At 39.1% G+C, this 15,361-nt stretch overlaps 1 protein-coding gene across 2 annotated transcripts in view; it reads right to left on the bottom strand.

Moving 5' to 3' along the window:
• BABAM2 (BRISC and BRCA1 A complex member 2) overlaps positions 1–15,361 on the bottom strand; it is a 357,539-nt gene that overhangs the window by 225,611 nt on the left and 116,567 nt on the right. For both annotated transcript variants that reach the window (XM_037146619.2, XM_037146620.2), the window contains one exon: positions 7,410–7,484. In XM_037146619.2, coding sequence (XP_037002514.1) covers positions 7,410–7,484 — 75 coding nt within the window. The remainder of the gene's footprint in view (positions 1–7,409; positions 7,485–15,361) is intronic.

Here is a 15,361-nt window from a genome sequence, read left to right as displayed (position 1 = left end):
TTCGAGGCAATCACTATGGTTTTACCTATATCGTTGCATTCAATACCCTTAAAATTCGTTTCCTTTTCTTATCTCTTACTACTTCGTACGTCATTTAATGACTTAGCCAAATTGGACTGTTCCGTTCTCCAAGTGTGCCATTTTGCCACCTGAAATCTTGCTCGGTCATTCTCTCTAGCATCTCTCTATCAACACTGACCATTTTCCAGAGCCCATCCTAAATGGCGCCTCCTTCATAAAGATCTTTCCCAACCAAAAGTAATCTCGCAACCCACTAAAGAACTCCGTACTTCCATGTAAATTCCGACCTGCACTACTATTGTTATACAGTCATACCCCCAACCACATTCCACTTTTGAGCTGTAGGTCTGGCTGATGAAAATGGTTTAATGATAACATGAGAGAGAGAGACTGGCACTACCTGTTAGGTGCCAGCTGGTGCCTTTATTATGCGGACAGAGAGAATGTTACCACAGAGAAAAGTAGCTACAGATTTTATTTTTAAAAAGTCACCTATAATGATTACATCCTATAATTCCTATCCGCACCCCCCCCGCCCCCACAACACTACTCGGTTCTAATATGTACTCCCCTTCCTGGATTGTAGGTGTCAAAACCTTTCCCATCAACAGGCTGAAAAAGGGGGCAAATCCACACAGGCAGTATGATGGGATTAGCCTGTGCTATTGTAAAAGAGCAGCTGTATAAAACAGGATTGGGAAAACAAGGGTTCTTTACAAGCTCACTAATAAGCACTCGTCAGTGATGGGGTCCAGCGCTCTGATGAACACTGACCTGACCCATTCTTTCTGAGGTGTTGTGCTTGCTCTGGTGCCACAGTGTGAGAGAGACACGGACAATCCAGACTGCGTCCTGAAGAGGAGTGTGAAGATACAAAAGGACCTCACAACTCGCACATATATTGAGAGCATAAGGGACTAAGGATGCCTGAGCGAGAAAAGAAGAGATTTTTGTGGTCGTTTTAAAATGCAAGTGTTTCTGCCACAATATGATGTATACATTGCTTTAAAAATGCATTCTAGTGAATTTTACATTAAGAATAAGAGGCTGGCCCTGGCTGGTGTAGCTCAGTGGATTGAGCGCAGGCCTGCAAACCAAAGGATGGAGGTTCAATTCCCAGTCAGGGCACTTGCCTGGGTTGCAGGCCAGTTCCCATGGGGACACACGAGAGGCAACCATACATTGATATTTGTCTCCCTCTCTCCTTCCCTTCCCCTCTAAATATAAATGAATAAAATCTTTAAAAAAAAAAAGAATAAGAGGCTAATGAGGAAAATACAGGAAGGCCAGACAGTTGCTGTACAACTCTATGACTACAGCATTGACAAAAACTGAAGTAATTACAATAAAAACACTAACATACTTAAAATAACATGCCATATCCCCAATAAATAAAGAATTACTTTAGTAAATATAGGGCTTTTTAAAAGGTAAAGGTAAGACTGAAACTGCTATGGCTGAAGTTCTGTGAATCCACTAAAACCACTGAACTGCACATATTAAATGTGTGAATTGCTTGGTATCCAATATGTGAATTACATCTCAGTAAAGCTGATACAGAGAGATCTGATCTGATCACTAGGGAGGAGCAGGAAGGAGCTGAAGGAGGAGGCTGCCCAGGGCAATGGTAAACAACCTAGGACATGACTGGCGGAGAAGCTCAGTGCCTCCAGAGCACATGGAATTATGGGCAAGAAGATGTGAAATCAAAGGAGGGCTCAGAATCTCAGATGGGGTTAGCTCTGGTTTTTCTCAAGGATGGCTGAATGATCGTGCTGCAGCTGCCTGTGTTTTCCAACGGATGGTATTTTGGGTGGGAAGGAACTCTGGGTGCAGCCTCGGAGGCTGGCCTGGCTGAGGGTGGCTGGGTTATATTCTTCTTTGGGTGTTCTAGAGGGAACTAGCTTGGAGACAGAAGCCTGCCATTCTTCCAAAGTTATATAGCTTTTGTATCTTATGTTGTTCTAGTTTGTAAACTAACCCTATGGAAATAAGATAATTAAAACAGGGGGAATGACAAGAGAACCCACGTGTTAAAGAGTGTAGCCTTAATGGATAGGCTTAAGTGAATAATGTATATGGAAAGCTGTTATTCCAAAATTGTGAAGATTTGAATAAGGACTCCTTTCCTCCATCACCAAAATTCTGCCTCTAGAATTTTACCTTAGAGGGTGGTAGCAGGCAGCAGGGCCCAATTGCTGTTCAGTAACAAAGCTATTAAAAAAAAACAAGTAAAAAAGATCGAAACTGCTGCATTATGTAAATGAGTAGAGAGACACCATCATTAGAAGTACAGTGAAGAAGCAGGTTTTGGACAAAATGTAATGATGCAGGACAGAGCTCGTTCTGGCTTGTGTTATTTTTTCTACAAAGATAGGCGAAACCACCCAATAAATGAATACAGAAAGTGTCAAACTGAGCCAAGTGGAATGATATGGCATAAATGGACAAAGAGTGCATTTGCATTTAGCTGCTATTACTTAGTGGTCAAAATATTAATGTGCTATGACCCGGCCGGTGGGGTTCAGTTGACTGAAGTGTCATCCTGTAATCAAAAGGTTGAGAGTCTGATCCCCACTCGGGGCACGTATGATAGGCAACCAATCAAAGCTTGTCTCTCACATCAATGCTTCTCTCTCTCCCTTTCTCCCTTCCTCTCTCTCTAAAAAGCAATGAAAAAATGTCCTCTAATCATAACTTATAAAAGCATAAAAATAATATTTTATAATTATTATAAAAATAATCGTAGTAAATATTAATGTGCTAGAAAAAAATCAACTATAAACCATGGCAACTTTCACATTATACTCACTTGCTTCCAGTATTTATCAATCACGTATGAACCAATTTATGTTATTAAAGCATGCTCTATAGCAGAACAGACTGTACTTAAAAGATTATCACTACATATGAGGACAGGGCAGCAAAACAAGTGTACTGATAATCATCTAAGATACAGCTATATCCTAAAACTCTAATTTAGAAAACAAAAACACAAGCACACCATAAAAAAAGCAAAATAAAACTAAAAAAACACAGAAGCTACCTGTGACTGTTTGTTTTTAGTAGAAATTATATTATTGTCAGAATTAACAGAAATTATATCTAGAAATGAGGTACAAGTGAAAATTCTTGTTTTGAATTGTAGACAGAGGAAATCAAGAGAGAGGAAAAGAGTAGTGTAAGTGTAACTCTATCTAAATCTCAATGAAATACTTTCTTCCTAGTCCACAATAAATTCAAGACTCTGAAATATATAATCAAAACCATTTCTCTTTGGCATCTACTTGAAGTTCAGAAGTGCCATCATATTCATTATCTTATTAATAGTCTCAAAACAATCTGATGTGGTGTGTAATACAGCCTGACTTTTTTTTTTTAAGTGTCCTCATCTGAGGACATTTTTTCATCGCTTTTTTAGAAAGGAAGGGAGAAAGGAAGGGAAAGACAGAAACATCAATGATAGAGAGAGAAACATTGATCAGTTGCCTCCCATGCACACCCAGACTGGGGATTGTACGTACCTGGACTGGAGATTGAACCCACGACCCAGGCATGTGCTCTGACCAGGAATCAAACCCACAACCTTTGGGTTACGAGTCCATGCCCCAACCAAAAGAGCCACACCAGCCAGGACCAGCCTGACAACATTTTAACACTTAGGGAAACAAAGAAACTAAGACTTGGAAGAGAATTTAGTAAATTATATGTTACCAACAAATTATTTTAAAGTGAGAGAGAAGGTAGAATTTTTTTAAAGGGAGAAAACAGGAAGGAAAGGAAAAAAGGAGGAAGGAAAAGAGGGAGGAGGAATTCACTTAAGTTGAAGGTGCTAGTAACACATCAGCTGAGAGAGCATAGTATTAAAATCCACTCCCACTCCTTAAACCAAACCTGTTCACTTGTCTTCCTGTGCCACCCCAGGTGCCTGTGTGAAGAGATATGCCCCTCTGTAATCTAAAAAAGGGATGGGCAAACAAGTGCCCACAGGCCAAATCTAGCTCTATACCTGTTTTCGAAAATAAAGTTTTATTGGAACTCAGCCACATGCATTCATTTACATATTGTCTATAGCTGCTTTCATGCTCCGACAGCAGAGCTGAGTAGTGACAGAGACCATCTGGCCTGCAAGCCTAAAATTTTACTATCCTGCCCTTTAGAGAAGACGTCTGGGGGCCTCTGATTGGAGTGCATTTTTCTTTAAGCTCTGCTTCTGTCTCTAGAGAAAGAAGGCAGGACAAGAACAATAAACTGAGAGCAGGTGAACGAAGAATGGGAAGTTCCCTGCAGAGTAAGTTTTTAGACCACCTCACTACTTTCTTTGTGCTTAAGTCTCAAATGCAAATTTTGGCTCAAACTGAGCCATGATAAGTCTGGAATAAAGAGTACCCTACTTTTATGGCACTTTCTTCCAGGTACACATTCCTCCTTGTATAAAAGTATGCCCACTCCTATTTGGTTAGACACAAACTATTTCCTTTAAGATAAGATGAGGGTTCTCTGTGAATTCTTTATGGTCTTTAAAGAAACAGACAACTGTTTTGTTTTAAAACCAGATTTCACAAGAGTGTGTTAAAGCAGTCTGTATTTCCAAAAGCTGCTTATTAAGTGTGACTTTATTGGATCCAAAAAATTCCCTCAACTTTAAATGGTCTCAAATTTGGAAGCATCATGTAATCTGTGGTTTAGAGGAAAATCTTTATGAGGTCAGCCTTTGAATTTATACTCATTTATCAGGATCAGGGGACTTTTTAATGTTTGTTATCTTATGCTTGCTGAGAAACAACTATATTCAATACACAACACCCTAAAAAACTTGCTGCATTTTAATAAAGAGAATATTTGGGGAAAATTATCAGTTTCCTTCCTAGTAAATATGTAGAAGTAAATGAACTTTTAAACAGTCCCAAATAATTAAGGACAATGCAACAATCCAGCCAAAAAAAGTTCTAGGAACATTAGTTAGCCGAATTCTCTTCTTCTGGGTACACAGAATGCAAAACCCTCCTGTCCCTAAGGAAAGGTGAAAGAAATGAGAAAGTTCAAACTGCAAATTTATTAAAATTCAATCTTTAATGACAAAGTCATGTGCATTTGTAACTCAACATCATTATCTACTCTCTCCAAGTAGATGAAAGAATGATAGCACCACTTGGAATGCTCTTTCCCCAGCAGCATTTCCTTTCAACTTTTCAGAGAGAACATCAGTTAGATTATCATAGTCAAGTATACCAATTAAAACTTTCTTGAAAAGGCTTCTCTAGGATTACTTCAGCCAGTATGTTACCACTTTAGTTGTTTCTTAATGATTACATGTGATCATTTCAGATTTTCAAGTTTCCACTCCATTTTCACAACTCATTTTGTTTAATACCCATGGAGTATTAGACAAAAATTCCTATTCATTCACACATTTCAGATTTTCAAGTTTCCACTCCATTTTCACAACTCATTTTGTCTAATACCCATGCAGTATTCGACAAAATTTCCAATTCATTCACATCTTCATTAAAACCAATAATCTGTTCTCTATTTGGCCATTACTATGAAGTGTTCTCTCTAGTCTCAATATCCCCTGTGCCCTGGCCAAATCAATTGCCTTTTCTTGAGTGCAGCCTTGTTTATTTGATGGCACATGAGCATTCCCTTCTTAACTGACATTTTAAAGCCTCTGGCTTATACAACTCTGGGCTTCTGTAGACCTTCTACCTATACAGTTCTCTTCCATTAGGTCTTCCAAGGTCAGGCCTTGGCTTCCCCATACATAGTTGGATGTTACACTTCTTCTTTCAAAAGGCTCACTTTAATTTCATGATCCCTTTTTCCTCCACCTTGAACTCTTAGCTCCTCTCTAGTTTCTGGTGCAATAATCAAAACTAAATATTCTGTCAACAGCCTCAAATAAACACTTAGGGTCTTAGACAAGTAAGTTGAATTTCTCTGGACTTCACTTTATTCTTAAGTCAATTAAGTAAATTCTCTGGGAAAAGATGAAAGAGGAGGGGCGTCAGAGCTGGGAGGGAGAGCAAGAGCAAAGTGACAGCACTGGGAATTCTCACAGCACTGGCAGGATAGGGAGGAGAGGTGCTTGTTTCAGACACAGGCTGGGAAACAACATATAAAACGGCACTGCCTGGACAGGCAGGCTGTGGAAGTGACTGTTTGTTTCAAGAGGAACCATTATTTGTTTTAAGAGGAGATTAAAGTAGTCTACTCTGGAAGTAATATTGCAGAGAAATTGGGCGTGGGAGGGAATGAGACCAGGGAAATAAAATAGGAAGTTAATCCAGGGAAAAAGAAGTTAAGACTACCTGCTTAATGAAATCTGAAATCATTCCTCAAGCATTCGAGGTCTTTCCGACAACTTTTTCCAGCTTTATCTCTCATTATTCTCTTACAAAAACAAAAAAACTCTTCCAGCCTAGATTATTATCTGCTCCTCAATTTTAGTCTGCCCACAAAGTCCCACTACTAATGACTTGAGTGAAATATATTTTAAAATCCCTAATCTTTTCTATGGTTTACACTTCATATTCCACCAGACCATACTTCCGATCATTGTGAAGATTAATATCTAGTATTATTTACTGACCACCACAATATGCAGGAAAACCTGTACAAGGATTCCATCTTCTCTCTAGACTGTTAGAAATACTTTAAACTTTTTAAACAACATCAAATTAGGAAAGTAGACATTTTTCTTGCATTAAATATATAATCATGGTCGAAATATGGAACCCAGGGCAGCCACAACCAAAATCCGCATCTACGAGCCTAGGCTGCTGACTTATGGCTTCCTGTTCAGAACCTGCTTCCTGGTCCACTTAGTTTGTTTCCCATGAACCACAGCCTACTCACACACCTGCTACCTTTTCTCCACAAAGCATCTGCAGGTGGCTTCCCAAGCCACATCTCGCCTGCATCACATTTTCAAGAATGACAAATACACTGGCCTAACTCCATCCTCAATCCGCGGGACAGGCCAACTATGAAGGTGCCTGAGAACAACTGCTAATATAAATAACAAAAATAAAATGCCCTTTGGCAAAGCATAGTTAATATGTAATCTGATTTAAAGACAATGCATATTAGGCAATTTCTAAAAGAGCCTTTCATCCCAAAAAGGTTATTAACTAAAGGTATTTTTTTCCCCAAAGTGTAATTTATACTCATTTTACCTTATAAAAAAGTCATTTCAAAATTACTTTTAGGCTTACTCTTTTAGCTTTTAGGTAACAAAAGAACTTAATGAATTTTCATGCAATTAATATTTTAATAGAATTCATCATCTGCATGAAAGCTGGTAAACCAATGATGCAAATGTTCAGAGTTAAATAATTACTTAAAGGTTCATTTATATTCTCACATTGACAATTATATATTTTTACCTTGAGAAGGTATGTGGGAATATTACTGAAATCCACCGGCAACTTCAAAAGGAAACGAGCTGAAAATTCACCAGTCTATACAAAGAAAGGCACAAAAATAAGATCATAATCAGAAATAGATTGTGATGTGACAATTACAGCCAAGACCACAAATTCAACCTGTTTCAAATGTAGGCATCTTCAGTTTGGGTAAAGCAACATGGAACAAGAAGAGAAGGATGAAAAAAGTAAGGGAGGGTCAAAAAAAGTATTAAATTATTAGCTACTAAAAAGTATAAAGTAGAATTTTTTAATGTGTATTATAAGTACAATAAAATCAAATGCAGCAGTACTATCTTTTGTTTTTTAAGTACAAAAAAATACCTTAATGTATGATTTTTTAAACATTTCAAACAACAGAGAGAGACTTGCCTCTTTGACTTTTGTTTGTACTTAAGCATTCAGATCAGTTTACTAATACAGAGTGGACAAAAGTAGGCTAATAGTAATAATAAATAATAGTACAATAACTGATACATAAATAATAGTACAAGAATAAACTATCCCACATGCTCACAACTGTAACCCTACTTTTGCCCACCCCTGTATTTAGAGCCCACAGGGTCATGACATGTATCACAAGCCTTTACTGTCTGTCTGAATGTACACACGAAGGTCAGACTTCTACCCAGATAAAGTAGGACATCAGTGGATACTCCAAATAAGATGTAATTCCCTGACAATCTGTTAACATTATCACCAATTCATATTTTTCAGTAATTCTATCTATAAACCAGTATTCATAGTAAAAATGTACAGAGGCTCAGCAATTTAAAACATTTAACTAAGTCCTGGGCGGTGTGGCTCAGTTGGCTGGAGAGTCATCCTGTACACAGAAAGGTAACAGGTTCAATTTCCGGTCAGGGCACAAACCCGAGTTTCAGATTTGATCCCTGGTCAGGGTGCATACGGGAGGTAACTGATCGATGTTTCTCCTTCACATCAATGTTTCTCTATCTCTCTCACAAACATACACACACAAAGACACACAGACATTCTCTCTCTCTCCCCATCTCCCCCTCCTCTGGAATCAATAAATATATCCTCAGGTAAGGATTAAAAACAATACAATTAAAATTTTAAAAGTAAAACATTTAGGCTATAAATAATACCTTGTATTTTTTTAGAAGAGAAAACTCATGTAAAAGAAAAAAGTTCCTCAATTTTTACAATGGGAAAGGCTAAGGAATCACATTTTTTAAAATTTTTGTCATAATCTAGAGGAGGAGTTCTATAATTGGGCCATGCAGAAACCTAGAGGTTCCAAGGGAAGACTTGCAAAGGCAACCAAAATGGGTGCTGAGCTCAGGGGATCCTGGATCTTTCTAGCCTCTCTTACTGCAAGTCTGCAGCTCAGCTTGGGATGTTGGCATGCTGGGTTTCACTATGACAGGCTGTTCAGCCAAAGAACTCCAGGGATAATCGAGAACTACTCTAAAGAGTGGATCCCTTGGTGATGATGAACTCCTTGATCTTGACCTTATCTGAGAAGCACTCAGATAAAGTGCTCAGAAGCACTTTATCTGCCCTTCCATTCTAAATGAAAGCTTTGCTGGGTAGAGCAATCTTGGATGTAGGTCTTTGGATTTCATGAGTTGGAATACTTCTTTCCAGCCCCTTCTTGCCTGTAAGGTCTCTTTTGAGAAATCAGCTGACAGTCTCTTATTATATGAAATGTTAAAAGGACTTATCTAAGAAAAAGAAGATAAAAAATACAAACAGTGAAAGGACAGCAAACTCACAGTTACTAACAACCACACCTAAAATAAAAGCACACTAAGCGACAGCTAGATCAGGAGCAGAACCATAGAAATAGAGATCACATGGAGGGTTAGCAACAGGGGAGTGGGAGGAGGAGAAGGGGGGAGAAGATACAAAGAATAAATAGCATAGACAGTAGGTAGAAAATAGACAGGGGGAGGGTAAGAATAGTATGGGAAATGTAGAAGCTAAAGAACTTGTGAAACATGGACATGAACTAAAGGGGGGGAATGTGGGTGAGAGGGGGTGTGCAGGGTGGAGGGGAATGAAGGGGGGAAATGGGACAACTGTAATAGCATAATCAATAAAATATATTTTAAAAAAAAAAGTGGATCCCTATCCTTTCCATAGTGTGACTAGTAAAGAGCTCCCAATACCTCCACTCCCTTCTCCCCAAAGCATATCTTCCCCCACACAGTATGCATTTACAGGTTGTTTTATGGATGAGTGGATGAACACACATAAGTGCACACACACACTTCTTACAGTTGATTCCACACATGTATCATTCTTTTCTACAAACACCCTGGCAACTGGCTTCAAGGTCTTGGCCCTAATTTTAAAACTCTGACCTAACACCTTGAAAATGCAAACAGCAATATAAACCTTGAGTTCAGAGATCACAATGGTAACTACCATTTGCATAGTTGTTTGCTGTTTGTTTTATTGCTTACATCTTTTTTTTTGTTAAAGATTTTATTTTTATTTCTATTTAGAGAGAGAGGAAGAGAAGGAGAGAAACATCAATGTGTGGTTGCCTCTTGTGTGCCCCCAAGTGGGGACATGGCCTGCAACCCAGGCATGTGCCCTGACTGGGAATCAAACCAGCAGCACTTTGGTTCACAGCCCGTGCTCAATCTACTGAGCTACGCCAGTCAGGGCTGCTTACATCTTTTAACTTACATCAACCTCTGGCTAAGGACAGAGTACTTTTTCATGCCCACAGGCCTAACCCTGGGACAGATAAGACAGACTGAGGGAACTGAATGAACAGAATCAAAGTGGAACACGCCAGACGGAGGCACAGCAGGCGCCACGCCACCAGGAATGCCAATGGTAAGAAACAGGGCTCCTTGAGCCAAGCAGCTGGACTCAGTGTGAGACAACAGTGCACAGGGCTCCTCAAAACCAACACCTGAGAGAGTAGCTGGGAACCGCTCAGAGACACGCAAACAACTCACAGTGGGTGGCTGGGAAGGAGAAAGATCCTAATAAAATTCTCACCTTCTGTTATATTCCAAGATGACTAAAATGGCATGCTCCTAGAACTCTAGAACTAACATACCCTGTCAGGTATGATTCCGTGGACCTAAAAGAATCTGTCTTTAAGTATATACAAGAGTCTTACTTTAAACGGAGTAAGTGTAGGGGCAACATAAAAAGTATGGAATTAAATGGAGCTAATAAGAGGGGCACCTAGCCCAGTGGGAGTTTGGTGGGGGGGCTGGAAGAAGAACAGAAAAGTATTCCTTATCTACTGACCCAAATAAACAAACAAGCAACAAACCAGCAGAATAGAAGAGACTCACAGATACAGAGAACAGACTGACAGCTTTGGTGGGGGGAGCACTGAAGGACTGGGTGAAAAGGGTGAAGAGATCAAGCAAAACAAACACAACAACAAAAAAGAACCTCGCAGACACAGACAACAGTATGGTGGTGACCAGAGGGAAAGAGGGTTGGAGCAGGTGCAAAAGGGTACAGTGGGGGGATAAGTGGTGACCGAGGGAGCCTTGACTCGGGGCAACAAGCATACAATGGGGTATACGGATGATGTGTTGCAGAACTGTGCACTTGAAGCCTGCAGTTTTATTAACCAAAGTCACCCCAGTAAAGTCAGTAAAAATTAAGAAACAAAAAATCTTCCTTTAGTTCTGTGTATGGTGCTATAGAGCAAGGAACACGCATAAAAGAATACACGTCCCAACAACTGTCCCCTTCTCTTTCCTTGTCACCCACTCACTCCCAACAGCAAGCACACATCACTTAAAAGTCTTTCTTGACTTCATATCTCTCTTCAGGTGTCATCTCATTTGTCTGTCATACTCTACAGAATAATCTCCTATAAAGAATTTAGCTGTATTTGAAGTCTACGATTCCTCTTTTATTATTCTCTCTTGAATCCTCTCCAGTCAGCTTTTCCTCCCCACCACAGTACCAGAACAGCTAATCAAAGACTTCCCCACTGCCAATCCCAATGTCATTTCCCAGTCCTCATTTATTACATCTTCTATCAGTAGCATTTCCACACAGCTAAGCACTCCTTCCCTGGAACATTCTTCACTTGGTTTCCAGGACCCCACCCTCTTGGTTCCCCTCTATTTCACTGGCTTTCCCTCTGCTTTCTCCAACCTCCGGACACTGGAGTGCACCGGGGCTTAACCCCAAGGCTTCACTCCTTTCTTTTCTACACTTCCTACTAGATCTTATCCAGGCTCAGAACATTATATACCATGTACATGCTAATGATTCCTAAATATTGTATCTCCATCCCAGACCTCCTACTGATGCAAGTTTCATTTTTCCAACTACCAGGACTAAAGCCAAACTTGTTCTTCCTTGGATATTTGTCCATTTTGATAAATGGCAATTCCATTCTTTCAGTATCTCAGGCCAAAAACCTCAGAAGCAGCCTTGACTCCTGGAATTTTTCTCTCGTTCCACATTCAAGGTGGCAGCAAATCCTATTGACTCTACCTTCAATTTATATCCTCAGACTCACCTTCAATTTATGTCACTTCTCACCACCTCCACAACCACCAGATCTGAGCCATGACTGTTTCTACCCATGGTAGAAACCACCCTCACCTGCAGTTCAGTCTCATCACCACAGGCAAAAGGACACTTTCAACATATTAGTCAAATTATGACCCTCCTTTGCTCAAAACTCTTAAATGGTAGCAGGGGTGTCTAACCCATGGCCCACAGGGCTGCATGTGGCCCAGGATGCCTATGAACATGGCCCAACACAAAACTGTAAATTTACTTAAAACATTTTTTTTTTTGCTCATCAGCTATTTAACGTGTGCCCCAAGACAACTCTTCTTCTTCCAGTGTGGCCCAGAGACGCCAAAAGGCTGGACACCCCTGTTAGGGAGTTAGCTCCTTTGTAGAGTAATCTGACAATGTAATAACTAAGGGAATGAGTGAAAGAGGCAAGGAAGCAACCCATGGGAAGCGTGTGGGAAAATATCGCAGGCAAAAAGAGCAGCAAGTATTTTTTTAAAAAGGGCCGATGATGTAGGAACATGCCTGGATGTTCACAAAAGAGCAAGGTCAGTGTCCCTGGAGCAAACAAGCACCAACGCTGATCCAAGGTCACCCGGAAACACTCTTCCCACCATGTGAGCGATTTCCAAGCCCCTGAAGGATGTGCATCAGTCATCCATAAAACTAGTGAGCACTACAATGGTTACTACATCTATGCTGAACATTTGTTACGTCACTCCTGTGGATGTTGAGACAGGTTTTTTAAAAAGTATCAAGGGATAAGAAGAGGTTGGTTAGTCAGATAATACTAACTCAAACTCAATTCATTTCTTTTTCATTTTCGAATTTTAGAGGCAAACCACCTCTAAATCAATAAATAGTCATTTCTAACTAACAGTCTAAAATGTCAACCTCAAAACTTTTGAGTTTCTTAGACACAATGATTCTTATATTTTTTAATGACAAAGGGAGTGAAATATGTGATTTAAAACTTAAAAGAATTCGCCCTAAACGCATGGCTCAGTTGGATGGAGAGGTATGCTGTATACCTAAAGGTTGCAGGTTCGATGCCCAGTTAGGGTGCACATGCAAGGCAACAGACAATGTTTTTTTCTCTGTTTCTCTCTCTCTCTCTCTCCCCTCCCCCCCACCCCTTCCTCTCTATCTAAAAATTCAATGGAAACATCTCCTCAGGTCAGGATTTTAAAAATAATTAAAAGAACTCTTGTACATATAAGGTAAATCAGAAAAACAATTGCATATTTAGCACTTGGACTCATCTGAACTGGTAGTTATTTTAGTTCATGCGCTGAATTTTAGCTCTTTTGCCCTTTTTTAGTTTGTACAATATATTTTTATTCTACCAGCTATTTTAGATCAACATTCTTTTATAAATGCTCAGATGATCCTACTTTATCCATTCTCAAAATGTTGATCCTAGAGCTAGTATAAATTTATGTTTACTGGCAACAGACTGATTTATACTTTACCACTAAATTTATAAATGAAACTTAACACCAAAAAAATTTGATTTAATAGAAACCATAAGAAGTGCTTTATGATTTCCAACTTTCGAGCCTACTATATACATTCTTTATTTTGCCATTGAGAGACTAGAGAAAATTTAGCACTTGTTTCTAATTGTACTGGAAACATCAGAAAATAGACAAGAGTTTGGTCTGCAGTTCTACCTCTGCTTTTCCTTTTCACCTGTAAGCTAATCTTCCTCTGTGGAACTGAGTAAAGGGTAATTTAAAACATATCTTACTGTAAAATATGAGCTATAAACATGACATCAGGAGCAAAACCCAAGTAGAGAAATCCTGAGTTCTAGAGCCTCAGACAATGACTTTTCTTGTGTTTTTATATTTGAAGTTCCAACATTATTCAAGCAATTTATGGGTGCTCTGTTGGAATGTCAAAGATTGCTTCCATAGCAATCGTTCCTGTGAGCTGAAAATGAGACATTTAGACGCAGCCAGACGAACGGAAAAAATTGATTTTTTTTCTGTCAATACTTGGTCAAATCTTTTCTTGGATAGATGTTGAAAATTATCTGACCTATGACTGTCAAAATGTCAGCCATTCTGCCAACTGCCTTCAATGGTAATTTCCCTAGCATTAGCAACAAATATATACTTCCTTCCTTTGTTCGAGTTATGGTACATGGTGGGCAAGCAACTTAAAATTAACAAGACTCAGTTTGGACAATTTATTAAACCTACACTTTTCATCTGGTAACAGCTGCTGTGTCATAGTTCTGTCCTCCTTTTGGAAGTAAAAGGTAGGCATCTTATCCAGAATGGATTCCAAACCCAGGCTGCTCTGTGAAGGGAAATTTTATTTTCTTTCTTAGAGCCTATTCCCTTTCAACAAACAAGCTTTCATCTGAAATCAACTCTTACCACACAGATAGCTAAAAGCTACGAAATTCTCAAGAGCGACTATAATTTTAGCCAGGTGATAGCCTAGCAGGAGTGACTCTTCAAATGGACTTTGACAACTAACAGTCAAAGTCTGGAGACTTTCCCTTGGCAAAGCATAATTATCTACTATACGTGAAAAGGAGAGCCAAAATTAGACTAATCAGAACATCGCATACCTTACAAAAAGGTTTTCTAAGATACACTCCTTAATTATCCCCAAAACCCTGTTCAGTGGATCTAATTCATTTATACTTATTTTAGAAATGAGAAAGCCAAGGCTTAGAATAGTCAAGAAACTTGCCTACAGTGATTGAGAGGGCAATAAAGAGTCGGAGCTCAGGCTACGGCTCCAGATGTTCTCATCCATTCACTACTATAGGTTAAGAGGCTAAAATGTTTAGGGCTCTATAGCAGCTCCGCAAACATAAGGAGTAAAATGGAAATGATACCGTCAACATGAAGAAAGGGTAAAAGGAACAGTTAAGAATACTCTACCCAGGAAGGTTATCATTTGGAACTGAATATCTCAGACAGCGAAAGCCACAGAAGGCCGTCACCACTATACTGGCATTACAAGAAATGTTAAAGAAAATTCTGTAAGTGGAAAAGAAAAGGCCAAAACTTATTCTTAGTAATAAGAAAATATATGAAAGAAAAAATCTCACTAGTAAAGGCAAACATATACAAAAGTAGTAGACCATTTATAAAGCTAGTATGAAAACAATTATAATGGTTACACACACATACCTACCAACAATTACTTTAAATGTAAATGAACTGAGTGCTCCACTCAAGGACAGAGGGTTTATGAATAGATTAAAAAACACAGGACCCTTACACAGGCTGCCCACATGAGACTCACTCCAGATTGAAAGACACACACTAACTGAAAGTAAACACATAGAAAAGATATTTCATGAAAATGGAAATTTGAAAAAAGCTGACACAGCAATACTTAGAGACAAAATAGACTTTAAAACAAAAATCTATAGCAAGAGACAAAAAAGGATCTAGAAA

The sequence above is a fragment of the Artibeus jamaicensis genome, unplaced genomic scaffold, assembly GCF_021234435.1.
Source record: "Artibeus jamaicensis isolate MK-2021 breed Jamaican fruit bat unplaced genomic scaffold, CSHL_Jam_final contig_465, whole genome shotgun sequence".
Lineage (NCBI taxonomy): Eukaryota > Metazoa > Chordata > Mammalia > Chiroptera > Phyllostomidae > Artibeus > Artibeus jamaicensis.
This window is presented reverse-complemented; position numbering and strand designations above follow the sequence as displayed.